Source organism: Diadema setosum, chromosome 1, assembly GCF_964275005.1.
Source record: "Diadema setosum chromosome 1, eeDiaSeto1, whole genome shotgun sequence".
Taxonomy (NCBI): domain Eukaryota; kingdom Metazoa; phylum Echinodermata; class Echinoidea; order Diadematoida; family Diadematidae; genus Diadema; species Diadema setosum.
Genome location: NC_092685.1, coordinates 6,389,595 through 6,406,455, shown reverse-complemented (window position 1 = coordinate 6,406,455; position 16,861 = coordinate 6,389,595). Strand labels below are relative to the sequence as shown.

General features: G+C 38.8%; 1 protein-coding gene across 2 annotated transcripts; it reads right to left on the bottom strand.

The window, feature by feature from the left end:
- Positions 1–1,073: 1,073 nt before the first annotated feature.
- On the bottom strand, positions 1,074–12,080 carry LOC140226169 (centriolar and ciliogenesis-associated protein HYLS1-like). Of its 2 annotated transcripts, none has more exons than XM_072306663.1 (11): positions 12,003–12,080; positions 9,252–9,374; positions 8,882–8,944; positions 8,250–8,347; positions 7,528–7,727; positions 7,016–7,071; positions 6,338–6,468; positions 5,773–5,833; positions 3,736–3,799; positions 2,763–2,844; positions 1,074–2,399 (listed from the first exon to the last, which is right to left on the bottom strand). In XM_072306663.1, exons 2-11 carry the CDS (start codon positions 9,349–9,351, stop codon positions 2,229–2,231), a joined length of 1,026 nt encoding a protein of 341 aa, XP_072162764.1. In that variant the 5' UTR covers positions 9,352–9,374; positions 12,003–12,080; the 3' UTR covers positions 1,074–2,228. The 2 variants fall into 2 exon arrangements, with proteins under 2 accessions (XP_072162764.1, XP_072162771.1); XM_072306670.1 differs by lacking the exon at positions 12,003–12,080 and adding an exon at positions 10,210–10,260.
- Between the last annotated feature and the right edge of the window lie 4,781 nt (positions 12,081–16,861).

Genomic DNA, 16,861 nt, shown 5'->3' with positions numbered 1-16,861 from the left:
TTTCAATACAGTTACACACGTACAGTATACAGAATAATCTGTTTGTGGTTGCCAAACCAATCTGTGGATGATCTTGTCTTTCTTTTTTATAACTCTGGACAAATAAGCTTTTTGTTGGTCAAACATTTTTACAAAGTTGTGTAATGTTCTGCATTCAGCATGAACAAGCCAACATCAAAGAACTACAATATATTATGACCATATGTTCCTGTCAAAATCTGTCTCTTGATGAACTCAAAGTTCAAATCAAGTGTGATTATCCACAAAAAGTGAATATTGCTAATATATTAATTTTATTTCAAATAATATATGTACGTACCGATATAAATGCAAAAAAAAAAAAATGCTTGTTTATGTTGATGTGCAGCTTCTGCGTTCAGATATGCAATAAACAAGACACAAACTTATTAGAGCTCTTCATTTTGTCACTGATTAATTAAAATAAATTGGCTGATCCCGTTTCAAAGTGTGGCATGTACAATGTTGTGATATCATGTGATATGTATGATCCTGAAGGGATAAGTCATGTGATTTGTGTGAGTCACTGGTCTGTGCACGGTCTTTGCACCAGGGCTTTAAAAAAAAAATAACAAAAAACCCTCATGTGATGGAAATGTCACAAGATTTAATTCATTGTTAAACATTGTTGGTGAGAATTTGCATAGGAGAACATGTACTTTATTTCACAAGAAGTTTTATTGATGGCTGATGTCTTCAAATATTCAGGACATCATTCAGGACGTTAGCCACGAATGAAACTTGTGCAAAATAATATTCACTCACAAAGTCTATAAATGCATCAGTTACTGCCATCAGTGGGTTGTGTTAAAATGCTTATTTTAATGTGATACAATTTCTCTCGTCGAGATTACATTTCAGATCTTAAAAACAAATAAATTAAAATACTGTGTACGTACATGTTCTCTCTTTTGCTTTCACAAAACTTACTAGGTTACAAGAGATACAATGTCAACACAACATGGTTTTGACCACAGTGTTCATTTGCGCACACACATACAAACACACAAACATCAGTACAGTACTACAAAAAAACACACACACATACATGAAGATGAATTTGATGTTTGTTTGTTTTTACATCTGCATACTGGGCTGATCATTATCCTGGTAAAACCTTTAAAGGAAAAAACTAAAGAGAGAAAGTATGAATGGAAATACTAGCCTTGAGTAAAGACACAGATATTGGGACTTGTGTGTACAGCACTGCACATTCTTAACGTGAATTCTAAACTTTCACTCTATGTTTGGTAAAAGGGAAACACTTCTCCAAGTAAAAGTTGGCTGGAGTGAAAAAATGGAGTGAGAATGTAGAGGCCAAACAGTGAAGGCCTTCTTGAATCACAGAAAAATGAAATATTAAGGAAGGAGGGTCACATAAATTTAGAATTTCATGTCTCCACCTAGTCAAGATAGAAATCTGTTCACATTGCAATCCTGTAGTATGTGCAACAAAATTGGAAAAATAAGGCCATACATGTATGTTGCAACGAAAATGATCACTGTACAAGTACAAAAGCTTGTGTATGTAGCTTTCATCTAATGTTAGCACCGTCTTGCGCATGTAGCAAATTTACCATTCACCATCAGAAGTAAATTCATCATGTCAACCAGGTGAGAGAGCAAAATGCAATCATCTCGTGTGTACTGGTGTTTTTTTACGCGAGCATGTTGTGTATATATACAGTGTACATTTGCGCTGAAAGTGTGTGCTTAAAAAGCTGATCTATGTTGAACTGTCCAGTGATCTGTGGACATCAGATTCAGTGCCCTTAGTGTGATCCTTGATCGACGTATTTGACTGCCCACTGTGAGTGCATTTCCCCACTGCCCTGGCAGAATTCAACTCTGGCATCATTCACATCTAGGCAGAGGCCCAAGTCTCTTCACTCGTCTCTGAGCAGAACAATGACTAATAAAACCATTCAGTCATTACATCTTGCTGCTGAAAGGGGAATATGCAGGTATGCCATACTATGCACTCTCTTGAGCAGTGGTCCTATGAGCTGCTTCTATAACATGCATCGAGACAAAGTATATTTGCTCCTCGGTGAAGACAGCCACTGGAACTCGATGATGAGCCAAGGGTAGTGCACACCATTGATGCTCAAGCTTTGGCACATACCCTATAATCATCTTGCACCAAATGCTATTCTGCAAAGACATTGAAATCTCCCCAGTCTCTAAAAGGGATCCTCCACAGGTGGCTGCTAGAAATTGAAACTATTTGAAGATGGCATCTGCTTGTGGGCAAGCTGTGTGCGGACTGCCCAGCGCAGGGCTTGCCGCTTCTTGTCAGAGGGCACGACATAGGTGTTGGGCACGTAGACTCTGGGCGTCGACCTTGGCTGTACCACTTCATCCTTGTACATCATGTGCTCCTGTGGTGGGGAGAGTCACATAGAGAGAATTACAGGGACCTGTAAATGCAATGCACAGCTCAAGACCACTTCACACAGCTATAATCTTTCCATTCATTTTCAAAGGGAACACCATTAGTGTGTTACTTGGGTTTCTCTGTCTCTGCTCTTCCCTGATCTTCTGAATTAAACTCACATGATTCATCAAAAAGATTATGGCATTTCATTGAGACTCACTAGTATTGTACAAAGACAGATAAATGTATCAGTGCCTCCTCTAGGAGGTAAAAAAGCAACAGTTCTTAATCCACAACTTCAGGTTACAATGCATTAAACACAGAGCCATGTAGGAACAGGGTTAGCTGCAGTGAGAAGTTGGCTTACCCTCACATTCCATCTCAGTTCTTTGTGCTTCTTCTCACCGGGAGCTTTCTGGGAGCTCCACTGAGCCCGGTACATCTGATGCCTGCACAGGCAGAAAAAAAGGGATTCACCTTTACATCACAACATCATAAAATCAATCAACATATTCCTTTTGTTTACTTAGTTGTTTGTTTGTTTGTTTGTTTGTTTGTTTGTTCATTCATTCGTTCGTTCGTTCGTTCGTTCGTTCGTCCGTCTTATGAGCTGGTGTTATAGAGAAATAGATTTGGGCTGTGGGATACAAATTTGCGAAACCAGTGAAACATAGATACAAATTAAAGAATTGTGGGGGGCCAGAATGACATTACACTAACACTATCACAAGTTATCAATTGTACTGCACACACAGTTGCTTTCAAAATAATGGTAGTTATGTGAAACAACAAATACGCTTCACAAATGACAACCATAATCAAAACAATAATGCAATGTTCAGATGATCTCTTTGGCCAATTGATTGCCAATCTGCCTTTCAAAAAGAGAAAAAAATGCGAGCTGAACTGCCAACTGCTTAAGTAAACAAAAATGTAAATAAGTTGCAAGTGTTTCAGAAAAAATGGTGTCTCTTTAGACACCTTTTTTCTTGATGTATATTATATTGTATTGAATTCGAAAAAGTATGATGTTATTTGAAATATGATGTATTACGTGTACAGATGAAAGAGAATAATAAATATCCCAGTGAGGGAAAAAAAAAGATGTAAATATCATTGCAAAGTGGTATTGAAGCCAGAAACTGACACTTAATTTCATCCAGACGTAGAAGTAACACATTCTGAGCTCAAAAGAAATTAACTCTGAACAAAAGGGCAGCATGACCGACAGAGCACATGTAAAAATGACTCTCAGCTAATCTACAACAAACAGTGTGAGAATGAAAAAAAAAAAAATGTGTAAAATAAAAAAAGAAGAAGAAAAGATGATGGTAACTGACCTTGTCACTGGATCTGTCTTCTTGTTGTGTTTCCATGTTTGGCTGGCACTTGATGGTCGTATGACTACAAGAGGATATTCATATTCAAAGGAGACAAAACATGTGTATGTCAAATAACTGTGCACATTCAAATACACACAAAGTGAGAACTCCTTAATCCTTTCTCATATTTCCATCCATAAAGGGGATTTATTAAGAGATGCAACAGCAAAAGTGTGGAAGCGTTTTCATCACATGGTGTCAAGGAAAACTAGGCCGCGTTCATGCGAATTTCGTAGCCAGAATCACAAACACGAATCATGATTCAAAACGGCGTTTCAAATCACGGTCTCCGCGGAAGAGCGTTCATGCGGGCTTTCGTCAATGCTGATTCTGGCTCAGCTCACCTTCTGCCATTGCGCAGCGCACTGCGCAGTTTGACCATGTCTCTACAACTCGAGCCTGACCTCCTGTTGATCTGCGAGTTTATTGTATACGTTTTTATTTCGGTGAACACCGTCCAATTTGCTGTGGCTCTGCCCACAGAACGAGGAATAATCTTATGATTGGTAGAACAGCTGGAGCCATTCAACTCGATCGGACAATAATTACATGTATTATCACAATAAACAGCCAAATACTAGCATAGAATCGGTGTATGGCGTTGATGTAAACGAACTAGTGCAGGTGTGGTACCGAAACACACGATTCATAAGACGTACATAAAGCGCGCGAACAGAACCAGTGGGATACCCCGTGAGACACGCATGCGCACAGCGCACAATGACGTCCAGAATCATGATTGAAATCACGGTTGCGTTCATGCGGTTTCTGCGATTGTGATTCTGGCAGAATCATGATTCAAAACGCCCTTTTTTCCGCGTTTCAGATCGGCGTTTTGAAACGCGTTTAAATGGAAAAATCGCATGAACGCAACACAACTAAACACGTTTAGCGACTAAACGCATTTAGAAACGCAATTCTAGTTTCGCATGAACGCAGCCCTAGTGTACAGGCTGTATACATATTTCCTGTGACATCTGGCATCTATTATCGACAAGATATTAACTGGTCAGTAAAAATTTGGCATTCCATGTGTGTCAGAACATTTCTTGAAGGTTACCAGGTATTTCCAAAATGAGACATTGAGAACAGAGAAAATATTTCTATGCATGAGAAAGAGAGTGCAAAAGGAGGAGAGAAGCATGATTTGTAAGACTTATTCTACCATTGCTATTCTACCATTACTATCTATGAAACCTTATAATTGTATAATCTTTCTTATACGAGGCAATTGTCCATCCTTTGGTACTCAAAATTAATAGTCAATCGCAAGCGGTTTCAATTCTACTTCCACCACTTCTGTCATAGAGTTTCATCCTGCTATCTTGCTTCAAAATTGAAGTTCACTTCTTTTTGGAATGAATATCATGACGATAATTTGTCTTGTTTTCCTCTACTGTATTTATGGCATAATTTGTTCTACTGATCATACATTTCACCACATACAAACAAAAAATGAAAACAAAAAGGAAATTAACTCAATACGCTGTCAATGCTTAACAGCAAGATGCAACTATTGAAGGTGTAGATTGATATGCTTCACTACAGCCTCAGAACACTTGATCAACTGCATACCTCATTCTTTGGCTCTTTTCATTTCCAAGACTTTTACGGCAGATTACAACTATTGTGACAGCAACTGCTCTCATTATCCACAACCATTTGACTACCATCTAACACTGATATGTCGCATGCAATTTTTGAAGAACTTGTTAAAAAATGAGTGCTCCGATTGGCAGTAGCATGCATACTGGTACAGAAATGTGCACCATCTGAACTTTCCTAGGAGCATTTCCTTTTAACATTTCTGTGCTAAAGTATTGGCACATTTCTATACTCTTGCAGCTTCATAATTACATGCTTGGATCTAAAGGAAGTGTGGGCAAAACAGAAGATTCTTAATGCTATGGCATAGGGACAGTGTATCATCAATAGTAATTCACTTAAACCATTAGACTACAACACTTACAAACTTTGACTACAACCAAAACTTACATGAACGAGGGAGATGAGGTTTGTAGACACTTTCTTCATCACCAGCAGGCCTGTGTGAGTACTGTTGACAGTTGAAAACAATTGAGTAATGTTTGCTTTAATAACACACAATATCACTGAGCAGCAGTGAGCGCGATACAGTCATGATTTCACATGATAAACGAAGGAGTGATATACACAAAAGATTAAATAAACCAAGTCTGAGATGTTCATACTTATTGAAGTCAATCACATCAAATAACATAACAAATATGTGACAGGGGATTTCATGTCTTGAGAAATATGGACCTCTCTTCAAGTAAAATGACATTCTGTGCTACGTGATACATGCATCTTTGTGGAGGAACTTGTCTTTTGTCATTCAATTCTTTATCCAAGGACAACATTGTCTCTATCGATGAGTGAGTCCCATATACACCCACTGGAAAGAAACACTTTACCTTGGTTTCCAAAATAAAAAGGAACAAAAATGTCATCTACATGCAAGACAATTTAGCATAGATAAGACATCCTGAGGCAAAACGGTCAGAATGGATACAATATTGATGCAAAAACACTGGCTTACCAAGCCCTGTGAAGTGTTGCTTCTACCTATACGACGCCTGAAGCTGTCGAGACCGATGCTTGATGTTTCCGAATCGACTTCGTCGTCACGAAGAGGAAGGCGCTGCAAACCCTCATTTAGGTAAGATATATCTGTTTTTGAAGGAGGAGAGCCCAAATAGTTTACCAACAATAATACATTTTTGAATGGACTGAAAAAAAACCTCTCTATCTGCAGGAAAGGAAACTTGATACAGTACTGATGCCAAGCCAACACACAACTTGGTGCAACAACTACTACAGCATACTACATGTACCCAATTTACATGGCGCATGCATTTTCACTTGCATATTACTCCATACACTGTATTTGGTGATTTGGTGTAGTCTTGATGCATTCAAAAATCCTTCCATTTCCAGTGCTGTTGTTGGTATGTAAAATCCCATCAAAGTGCAAAAAAAAAACAAAGATGTATGACTTTGGTGTAAGTGTTGCTTATTCTCAAACTGCAATTGCTACTACTTCATCAATTTATTTTCAGAGGCTACATACATGTATGTAAATTGATATGCCTCAGCATTGCTAGGGTAGCAAATAATTGTGTTGTATCATGCATCCACAACATTTTGATTAAAGTCAAAGACAAAAGAGAGAAGAGAAAGAAAAGCAAGGAAAGAGAAACAAAACAGCAGACTGTACCTGATTCACTCTCTGTCACAGATTCATCAAAAACATGAGAGACACCATCCCGTTTCCTGCACAATGATAGAATGTCAGCCAAAATGTAAAGGGCATAAGATGAAAAATACTTCACTCAGCAAAGCATTTTCATGCCTCAAAAGCCTGCCAGATGAGGATGTAGAGATGCATACAGAAATTGCATGGACATAGTGCTGGATGCCATCCTGATAGTGGATGCTTTGAATATGGATCAAAAACTTGTCTAATTTACTGTGATTTTATTTAGCCCACAGTGGGTTAAATAAAATCCAGTAAAGTACTGTGGTCCAGACTTCTGATGTGGCTTGTTTAGTTTAAAACAATTATCATTGTCATAATCACTTTTACTGCCTTTTATGGTCCTTTGATATCTACATAACACATCATAACAATCACTTAGTTGCAAACAACAAGAGATGCCAGTTAAAACATGTCACATAGATGAGATAAGACAATTCCAGCGTTTATTGTCTACTAAAACATACTCTTACCTTACTACTTTTCTCTTCAGTGTAATTCGTTTTTCAGGCTTTGCTTCTCTCCTCTGGTATGAATTATACACATTGGGGTCAATGACCTGCGGTGACACTGCCCTTCTTTCTGAGTGGGCTGCCAGCTTTCCACCTCTCATGTGACCAGGAAATGGCGCAGTCCTGTTTTCCTGGTCAAGGCTGGATTGTGCAGGTTTAGTCTACATGCAGGGAATGGACCAAGCAATTGACAAAAAATAAAAGATATTGTAGAGAGACCAAACTTTATTTCCTCCTAGTGTATTTCAAATGCATGTATTGTTGCTGAGCAAGCTATGGTGACCAAACTTCAATTCTGTGCTTTATTTGTCTGGCATTACAGGTTGCTCAACTTCCAGGAACACATCTTGATATTTATTTAGTACATTTTTTGAAGAACACCTCAAATCATTTAATGGAAGGCAAACATAGCTGTAATATTGTTTTTGTCTAAGGATCCTGTTTAAAAAGCTATGGTATAACACCATTCAGACCATCTTCTTGTTACAAAATCGAAATGTGAAAAACGTTTTTCATCTGTTTCCTTGCTTCTAACCTTTTTCTTCCTTTCCTTTCTCTCTTTCTTCCTAGCTTACTCCCTCTCTGAAGTATACACTTGTCATACTGACACCATGCGCAGAATCAATACAGGCTTTCTATGATTTTTTTGGCATTGCATGTTCGTGAAGTCAAGATCTACTCACTCGAGCTGCTGATGAAGCGGTTTGCCTGTATGTCTGTGGTTGTGCATCACTGTCCTGTGATATCTCTTCACCGGTTGTGTCATTAGCATCAGTTAAATCTGAGTAGCAAAAATAACCAGCCAAAAAAAAAAAAAAAAAACACTCTATTTACACTCTCAGACAGTCTAACAGAACATGGAATCATGGTGCACTCCCCCTACTTTTTTACAATATGTAAAGCAATGACAAAATGTCATGTCATCCTGAACTTACTTGAAGCTTGTCAGAATATTTTGTTTTCCTAGTTTAAAATATGTCTGCCTCAATATTCACTAGTGAATCTGTGGTAAGTTCTGAACAAATTTCAGATAGTTTTGGAATTTACACAGTTTGTAGTCACAAAGCCACAAAACAATGGGTAGACAGTGATATGCCATTTTTCTGCCATTTAGCATTTAGATACCAGTAATCAACAAAAACAAACAAAAAATGAACTGGGTGGTGATGATTCATAGCATAGTCAAAACTGATCTCTTCCCAATCTCTTGCACTGCATTATTTATCTGCCGAAATAAGTGCTTGGATTTTATACAGAATGATTAGTCAGACTGGACCTCAGCACGATTACATCATAGCAAATCATTTGCACTTACCCACATCAGAATAGTCAACTGGAGGTGGAGGTAATTTGTCCTGATCAATCAACTTCTCTAGGTCTGTTATTGACAACAAACAACAAACAAAACAAAAAGAAAGAAAAAGAAACAGATAATAGAAGAAGAAATGTTTACACAATGGGTTTGCTAGTCAGGGATTGCACATCTGTGTAAAGATGCAATGTAAGAATGTGAAAGACATACAATGTAAATTCAAAACTATATGAAGGGAAAAATTGTAGCCTGACAGTTGTTGGGGAAAATATGTCAGAAAAACGGTAAGAAACAGAAATGTGATAATAAAGGGACTGATTCAATATATGCAAAGTAAATTAGGCTATGCATTGTTTTGCTATGCTGTCCATACCTCTCGAAAATTGTGCTATATGGTGAGCTGGCACATCACGATAGCCCAGAAGCTGCAACTGCCGTTTGATGTCACCTTCAGTGAAAACTAAGTCAGCCATGGTACCACCTCTTGGTAGGAATACTATGAAATATAACAAAAAGGAAATGACAAAAAAAAAATAGTGTACCATATCAGACAGCTCTTAATAACATTTCATGTCTTGTCAAAAACTTCCTGCTTGCAGTGTCTATGAAACAATTAGGCACATTAGCTGCTGTAAAGAGACAAGTTCAATTTCACAGATCATGTCCAGTATATAACTAAATAGAGAAGTTGATAATTATACAGGTCAAACAGACAAGGAAGAAGTAGACTGGAGCTGGACTGGAACAAAGTCCAAATCTATTTGGTGGCATTAGCAGCAAGGGAATTGATGATTTGGTCATTTTCATGAGATTTGTAAGTATTGACAAGAATAATTGGCCAAAACAAATATCTAACTCATAAACTTTTTGAGGTTGATTATGCCTGGTGATAACTGGAAACAACTCCATAACAGCACTTCAAATTTCTGTTCTGCAACACATTAATTAACTTTAAGCGCGATGAGTGCAATGTTTGAATTTAATGTATTCACATTACAAGTTTCATACACTGAATTCATTTGACTACCTGTCAAATGGTAATCACACGTCACATTATGTATACTCATATACAATTATGTACATGTATAATAGGTTATTATGTACCCTCTACATGACAGCTTAACATTTGGTATGAAAAAAAAAATAATATAAGGCAAGCATAATGATATATATTAGTACATGAACATTGTCACTGTCTGCCACTTGTGCATCTGCAGTTCGCTGTGATTCTGTGAGTCCTTGAGGCAAGTTGACAATCTGGCAGGGGTTGGAAGGTGGCAACATTGCTTTCATAGAGTAAGGGTGTGCTTCTATTCTATGGTGTCACGAACCTCAGCGTTGTAGTGGTTATGGATATCCTAACGACACAGCCTTTACCAGTTGGAGTAGTAGAAGCTTGAGGTGTCAGAGAGTAACGGGGGTAAATTGAACTGGGCAACAAGCTGCTTCCAGTAGGGGATGGAAAAAGTTGGTTGCCAAAGCGTGAGGAGGATCCTGTGTTCAAATCTGTCTGATGGCGGTGTGAAAAGCTGTCCTAGGGAGAGAATGATAAAAAGAGCTCAACTTGGAGGGAGAGAGTCGAGAGGATGGATGCCAGTCAAGAGGAAGACATTCACCGCACTTTTTGGGAGGCCTAGAAGTTTCTTGAAAAGAAGAGCCTGTGTAGAATTGAGCTTTTCCGGGATCTTTTGTTGAACTTCATGAAGGCAAAACTGTACAACATCCTGGGGATAGAGTATGTAGACCACAACTTTGCTTTGCGATGGTGGGAGGCCAATCTGCAAGGCTAACCCTCCAACGATAAGGAATTGCATTTTTTAACATTGAACAAACTTCATTTTAACTTCCCACAAATCATTTGACTTTGTATTGGCACCCTCACCAAGGTGTGACCTCCCATGCAAAGGTTCGACCATGCACCTAGCCATCTAATCTATATCAAAGCTATAATTTGTCTACATTATCAGGTGGTTATACTTAGGACCCTATAGGTTTAATTTTACTGAATTCGTAATTTTCAGGACTTTTTGAATAACTGAGTGCTATTTTTGGCCGAAATTCAATCCTCAGAGTCCTGAATTTAGAGCCACGAAAAAAAAAAGCGTCCAGTGATATGATCCACTCTAACCCCCGCGCAGGGTGCTGTAACCAGTAACAGCGCCCCGATGACTTGTATGCAATTTAGTGAAATACAAGTGCACTGCGATGCTTGCAATTCAGTAAACAACTCATCGTTCAAAACGACACTTGGATTCGCAACGAAAAGTCACATGTTGTAATACCATATTGTTGAATATTTATATAGGCAACTATGTATCCCTCACCATTACCTCTGAAAACAAGATTAATCGTCATCATCTTTGAGACCATCTCCGAGAGATGTGGTTTGCCATTTTGAACATATCATGTAAATAGAATGATCTGTGCATGCGCGAATGAATATTCCTTTCAGTTCTCAGCTTTGCCGTCCTGCTTTTTTTTCCACACGCATACATTAGGCGTGGTCAGACTAGCAAAAGATCGGGAAGTTTAAGATCTTGAAGTTTTGCCAGTGTGACCGCAAACTTCCCGCGAAACTTCCCTCAAAACTTCTCGATCTGTTTGCGGGCAGTGCCTCCGAAGTGCGAGGCCATTGTCATGAACAAATGTGCATTGTTACGTCACAATCACTAGCCATCGGACGGTGCAATCTTTCTTGCGCGCGTACCAATTGCCCAAACTTCGCGATATTTTACTCTGAATCTGATTCGTGATTGTAAGTAAAATTTCAGTGTAAAACCCTGGTCCCTGTATTTTTGGTATCTGGTCACCAAAATACTAACAGCCATAGGGCTGCAATGCGACCCCGACTCGGTACCGGTTGGGGTCGCTGGTGCGGTTAGATCCACTCCAGCTAACGTAACGACGCGACGTTAGATCTCCTACGACCTAGCTACTAGCGTTTAGTTTGCTATCAACCGACATGGAATTCATGGCATGGGACCATACCATTGCGACATTGCCATCATCACGACCACCAGCAACTTAAAAACGACAACTACGCAATTTATGGCAATAATATACACTAGTACTATCACAGTGAATGTACATGGATGTAAATGAATGACCAAACAAATATACTCACAATATGACTCTGTCAATGGTAACTATAGACTTTCCAGATACAACGACAGTCCCAGATTCGGAGTTTTTTAAATTCTGCTAGCGAAATTTCACTCACTCTGAACGAAGAGGGCAGCATACTAAGATCATCCTCCTCCTCCACGCACGTCCTCCTCCTCCTCCTCGAACTACCGAGCTCGGGGGGGGGGGGGGGGGGGGGGGGTGGTCTTTGTTTTGTCATGGGGTTCAGGGTGGTTCTCTCCCACCCCCCAAAAAATGCGTTTTTTGTTTTTGTTTGCGGAGACTCCAACTCTCCCGTTTTCGACGGGAGATCTCCCGCCGAAAGCCCATTTTTGCACAATCTCCCGTTCTCCCGCCGAAAGCCCATTTTTGCAAAATCTCCCGTTCTCCCGCTTGAAATTTGATTTCTCCCGCCCTGGCTCTGTGTCTCCCGATGGAAAGGATTTCTTACTTATTGCTATCGTATGTTGAAAAAATAAGCCCTAGATAGCACCAGAGAACATCTAGAACCCTAGGAACTTCGCGCTTCGCACACATCAACTTGGAGTCTCCCGTTTGCAAGGGGTTTCGGGCGGGAGAATCTCCAGATCAGAAAGTGCTTGGGGTTGGAGTCTCTGTGTTTGTTTGTTTGTTGTTGTTGTTGTTGTTGTTGCTGTTGCTGCTTGTCAGCCGATTTGGGGAGAGTATAGCCCCTTCCATGTTCTTTCTATCCTTCCCTTCTCAGCCATCTTCCCTCCTCCACCTTCCTGATCCCCCTTCTCTTAACCATCCTCTTCCTCTTCTATTCTTCTCCTTTAAAAAAATGGAAAAAAGTGGAATTTGACAACAGTAAAGTCTGACAGATATCATGCATAAGGTATCAAAAAATTGCCTTTGACAGTCTGCGTGAAATAAGTGTCTCCAATTCACTCAAATATAAAAAAAAAAATAGAATACACATGGATATAATTCAGTTCGTAAATCTAAAACATATATTATCTATGAAAATTAGGGTACAATAGGAGATAGAACAGACCCAAATATATTGTGCAGCCCATGTCCATTCGGGGTCACAGTTCAGGTATATGTTTGGTACTGTCTTTTTTTTTCTCCCCCTTCTCCCCTCCCCCTCCCTTTGCAACCACCAAAGAGCAAAATAATCAAATAACACACTTGAAATTAACAAAAAAAAAAGAAGAAAAAAAAAAGCTAATAAACTGTGAAGAGGGCACATTTAGTTTCGTTCTGGCATTTGTATGTTGCGTGATGCATGAATGATCCAGATCTAGTGACAAGAAACTGACACAGTTTTATTTTGCCCTCTTCGGAGTTTGACTGTGAAGTTTTGATATTCGACCAGTATTATTTTGTTCATTGTTTATTGTGTTGTCTGATCATGTTTTTGATAGTTGTTTTAGTTAGTAATGTACTGCCTTTAAGTTGGGATATTATAGGCTGATCACTAATGTTTGTTTTTGTTGTTATTGGTGCCAATAATTATTTGTCTTTTCTTCTGTTTTTGTCCCAGTTCCCCCTTTAAACATCTGCGTGTCATTTATATCACCTGCTCATAGGTTTGTGTGTAAAATCTTTACACATTTGACTCTTTGGCAAAGAAATTAGGGTTAATTGTCACTGTTCAATCTGGTCTCGACCATATTCTAACAGGCCCTTCTTCTTCTTCTTCTTCTTCTTGCTTCCTTCAACCTTGAAGATTCTTGCACAACTACATTGATTCTACATTGATTCTACATTGATTCTTCACAATATATTGTCTGTTACCTATTATTTGTACTACCTCTAAAAGTAAAGAGAAATAGATTGGACAGTAATTAATGCCCCCTGCAGCAGTCTATTTGCACACAAGAAGAAAAAAATAAGAATAAGCGGAAAAAAACAACCCAGAAATGAACAACACCCCACCGATTATATGCATGGTACTTATCTCTCTAAAAGTAGAGAGAAATGTATAATGAAGAGAAATCTAGCCCCATGTCTATTGAATTATAATAATGCCGCTCCTGCAGTCTAGCCGATTTACATAAAAAAAGAAAAACAAACATACAAAGAATAAGCGAACAAACAAACAAGCTAAAATGAACAACACCCCCCCCCCCTTAGAAAAAGAAAGAAAAGAAATGCTGTTATTGATAATATTTTGTGAACCTACTACTACCACTGTACCAGTAGATGGCTCATCGAATCAGATGCTGCATCCCCGGCCGATCGCTTGTATTTGCCAATACAGTCCTCGTATCCGGATACCGGATCCGTGCGTTATCCATTGGTTACTTACGAGCTCCTTGGAAAGTGACAACATGGCAATATCCATACGAGAAAAACAAATTGGTAAGTAGATCTACAGTACATATGCTATCCCAACCATTTGAGATTAGCGACCCGTATATGGTCTGGGTTCCATGATTACTATGTTTTATGGGTGAATTGTCGTTAACACACAAAACTATCACAATTTTGGAAACATATTTGATACGGTTCATTCCCCGTAGTCCCTGTAACTTCCATTTGTGTGTGTATTGTGACGTGTCCCAAATTGTGCAGCAGATCAATCTAGATCTAACTAGTCTAGTGTCGTGTCTAGTTCATGTAACCCGTTAGATCTAACAGTTAGACTACTTCAGTAGAGTCTGAGTAAACTTTATGTAGCACCCCATGAACCATGGACCTAGGTCCATGCATGAACGAACGAAATTATCAGCACTTGCTTACTAATGCAGAGACCAGAGTATGAAGTGCTTATGTAATTAAATGCAGAGAAATGAACGAACCACAATAATGCCAATGCCATATGGCATGCAATGAAGACAATAACGTTTAAATTTACTAGATTAGACCTCTAGATGTAGTTATAGAATCTACTAATCTAGTTTAGAAGTCTAACTGTTATTAGTCTAGCCAGATCATAACTCTGACTGTGACATAACAATCTATCTATGTTCCATGCTCTGTGACTGTGTGTCTGTGAGTGACTTCACTACTATTACCAGTACTGTAGGATAAATATCCCCAGTATTCGGTCACTTAAGCTTTTTTGCAATATTTTTCGAACTAAAATGATAAATACATACATCATATCTACAGCAGTGTATGTGAAATATATCAAATTTCTTTAATCTCAATTTTCATTTTGTTAAATATCACACAGAATTTCACAAAATCGCAAAATATATCACCTTGAAAATTCCCCAGTATACGGTCACCGGCACCAGTATTCGGTCACGCGATATGCGCGTTCAAAGTCAATGCGTGTTCAAGGCAGCTGAAAAATGTGCGCAAGCGCTACCTTGTTGGGGCAAAATTGCATCGGGGATGTTGCGGCGCCCGTTGGTGACCGAATACTGGGGACTTGGCACTTGCATTGAACCCTTGTACATTGAGACACTGTATCGGCACATATGGAAATTTTGTTTTTCTTTTGCGTTTTTGAGGATACCATCACACTCCAAGCTTGCGATAAGCAAAAAATCCCGCGAGAGAACGGCGTATTCTCGATTTTTAGCACTTTTTCGGCGACCCTTACTCTTAAAACTGGACCTTATCCGCGCGCGCTTTTGGAAAGTAGGGCCAATTCTGCACTTTTGACGGTAAAATTTGGGATTTTGGATGGATTTTTGGAGGGGGCTAAGGGAGTTTCCTGTTGTGAATGAGTGTGCAAGTATGTGAATTGATGTGATTTGTGTGTGTTGTGACAGTTGAACTTACTGGCTGGTGACTAGTGATAAGTGACCGAATGCCGGTAGCTGGCCGAATACTGGTGCTCTTACCCTATATAACGTTACTACTTGTACCTAGTTTGAGTTGTAAATTATGTTAGAAAGCAACCAATCAAGCAAGCAAGGCTATTCTAGAGTCTGTAAATATAGCAACAACAACAACAATCATGGTGGCTATTGCATTACCATTGATGGCATAGCCAGCGCAGCAGTGTGCATGCATCGCATCAGGAATAAATTTACGTGCGTCACATCAGGGAACAGCAATATTCCAGAATGGCTCACACAAACTTCTTCCAGCCAGGACCATAGTCCTTGTTTATATTTAGCTTGTTCAGATATGCCAAGATTCTCAACAGGCTGGGAGTGGGAGTTAAATTTAGCAAGAATGGTAAGTTAATATTAAATTCATTAGTAGTCGACATTTTTTCTGACTGCGTAAATACGACATGATACAAGAGATAACACTAAACTAATATCTATAGAGGTTAACCCATTAGTAACTGAACTGCCTGAAACTGCCCGTCTTTATTACTCCCTGAAATTCCTGAAACCACCTATCCACTTAAAAAAAAAGAAGCTTTATGCTGTAACATTTCTATTGTTTTCTTATACATAGAATTTGTAATAACATATTAAATTTGAAAGATGTCAAAGTTCAATAAAATTATGTCAGAATTACTTCTGTGACACACCACAAATAAACAATTTATAGTAGGCAAAAATAAACATGCAGTGAGCTATTTTACATAATTTAGAAAGTTGTATTGCGAGAAATACTGCTCTACCTTCTAGGGAACCATAAGCTATATACGGGATCTTCAGTTGCTAAAGGGTTAATGTATTTATGTGAAATAATCATGGGCTTTTTACTCAACACATCAAACATGACACACATGGAATGATGGGAGTATGAATTGGCCTGCAAACAGCTCTACAGACTTGAGTGACCAGTGAGTCCGTGCTATTTTTGTTCATATTAACATTAGAATGTCAGAGATAGATCATTGATGTCAAAAAGTACTGTAAAACCAGAAATATTTGTGGCAAGAAATTTTTGTGAATTGGAGCCTGCGGCCTTATTCGTGGCATGAAAGTTTTGCAAATTGCCACTGGCCCTCAATGCATATAGTGTAGACAAGAACTT

What these genes read in the sequence shown, in the direction of transcription:
- LOC140226169 (XM_072306663.1), bottom strand. Translation starts at nt 9,351, where the DNA reads ATGGCTGACTTAGTTTTCACTGAAGGTGACATCAAACGGCAGTTGCAG. An exon ending in CCGCTTCATCAGCAGCTCGA is followed by an intron (nt 7,728 to 8,249) that starts GTGAGTAGATCT and finishes CCCTGCATGTAG; the next exon opens with ACTAAACCTGCACAATCCAG. An exon ending in CTGAAGAGAAAAGTAGTAAG is followed by an intron (nt 7,072 to 7,527) that starts GTAAGAGTATGT and finishes ATCATTGTGCAG; the next exon opens with GAAACGGGATGGTGTCTCTC.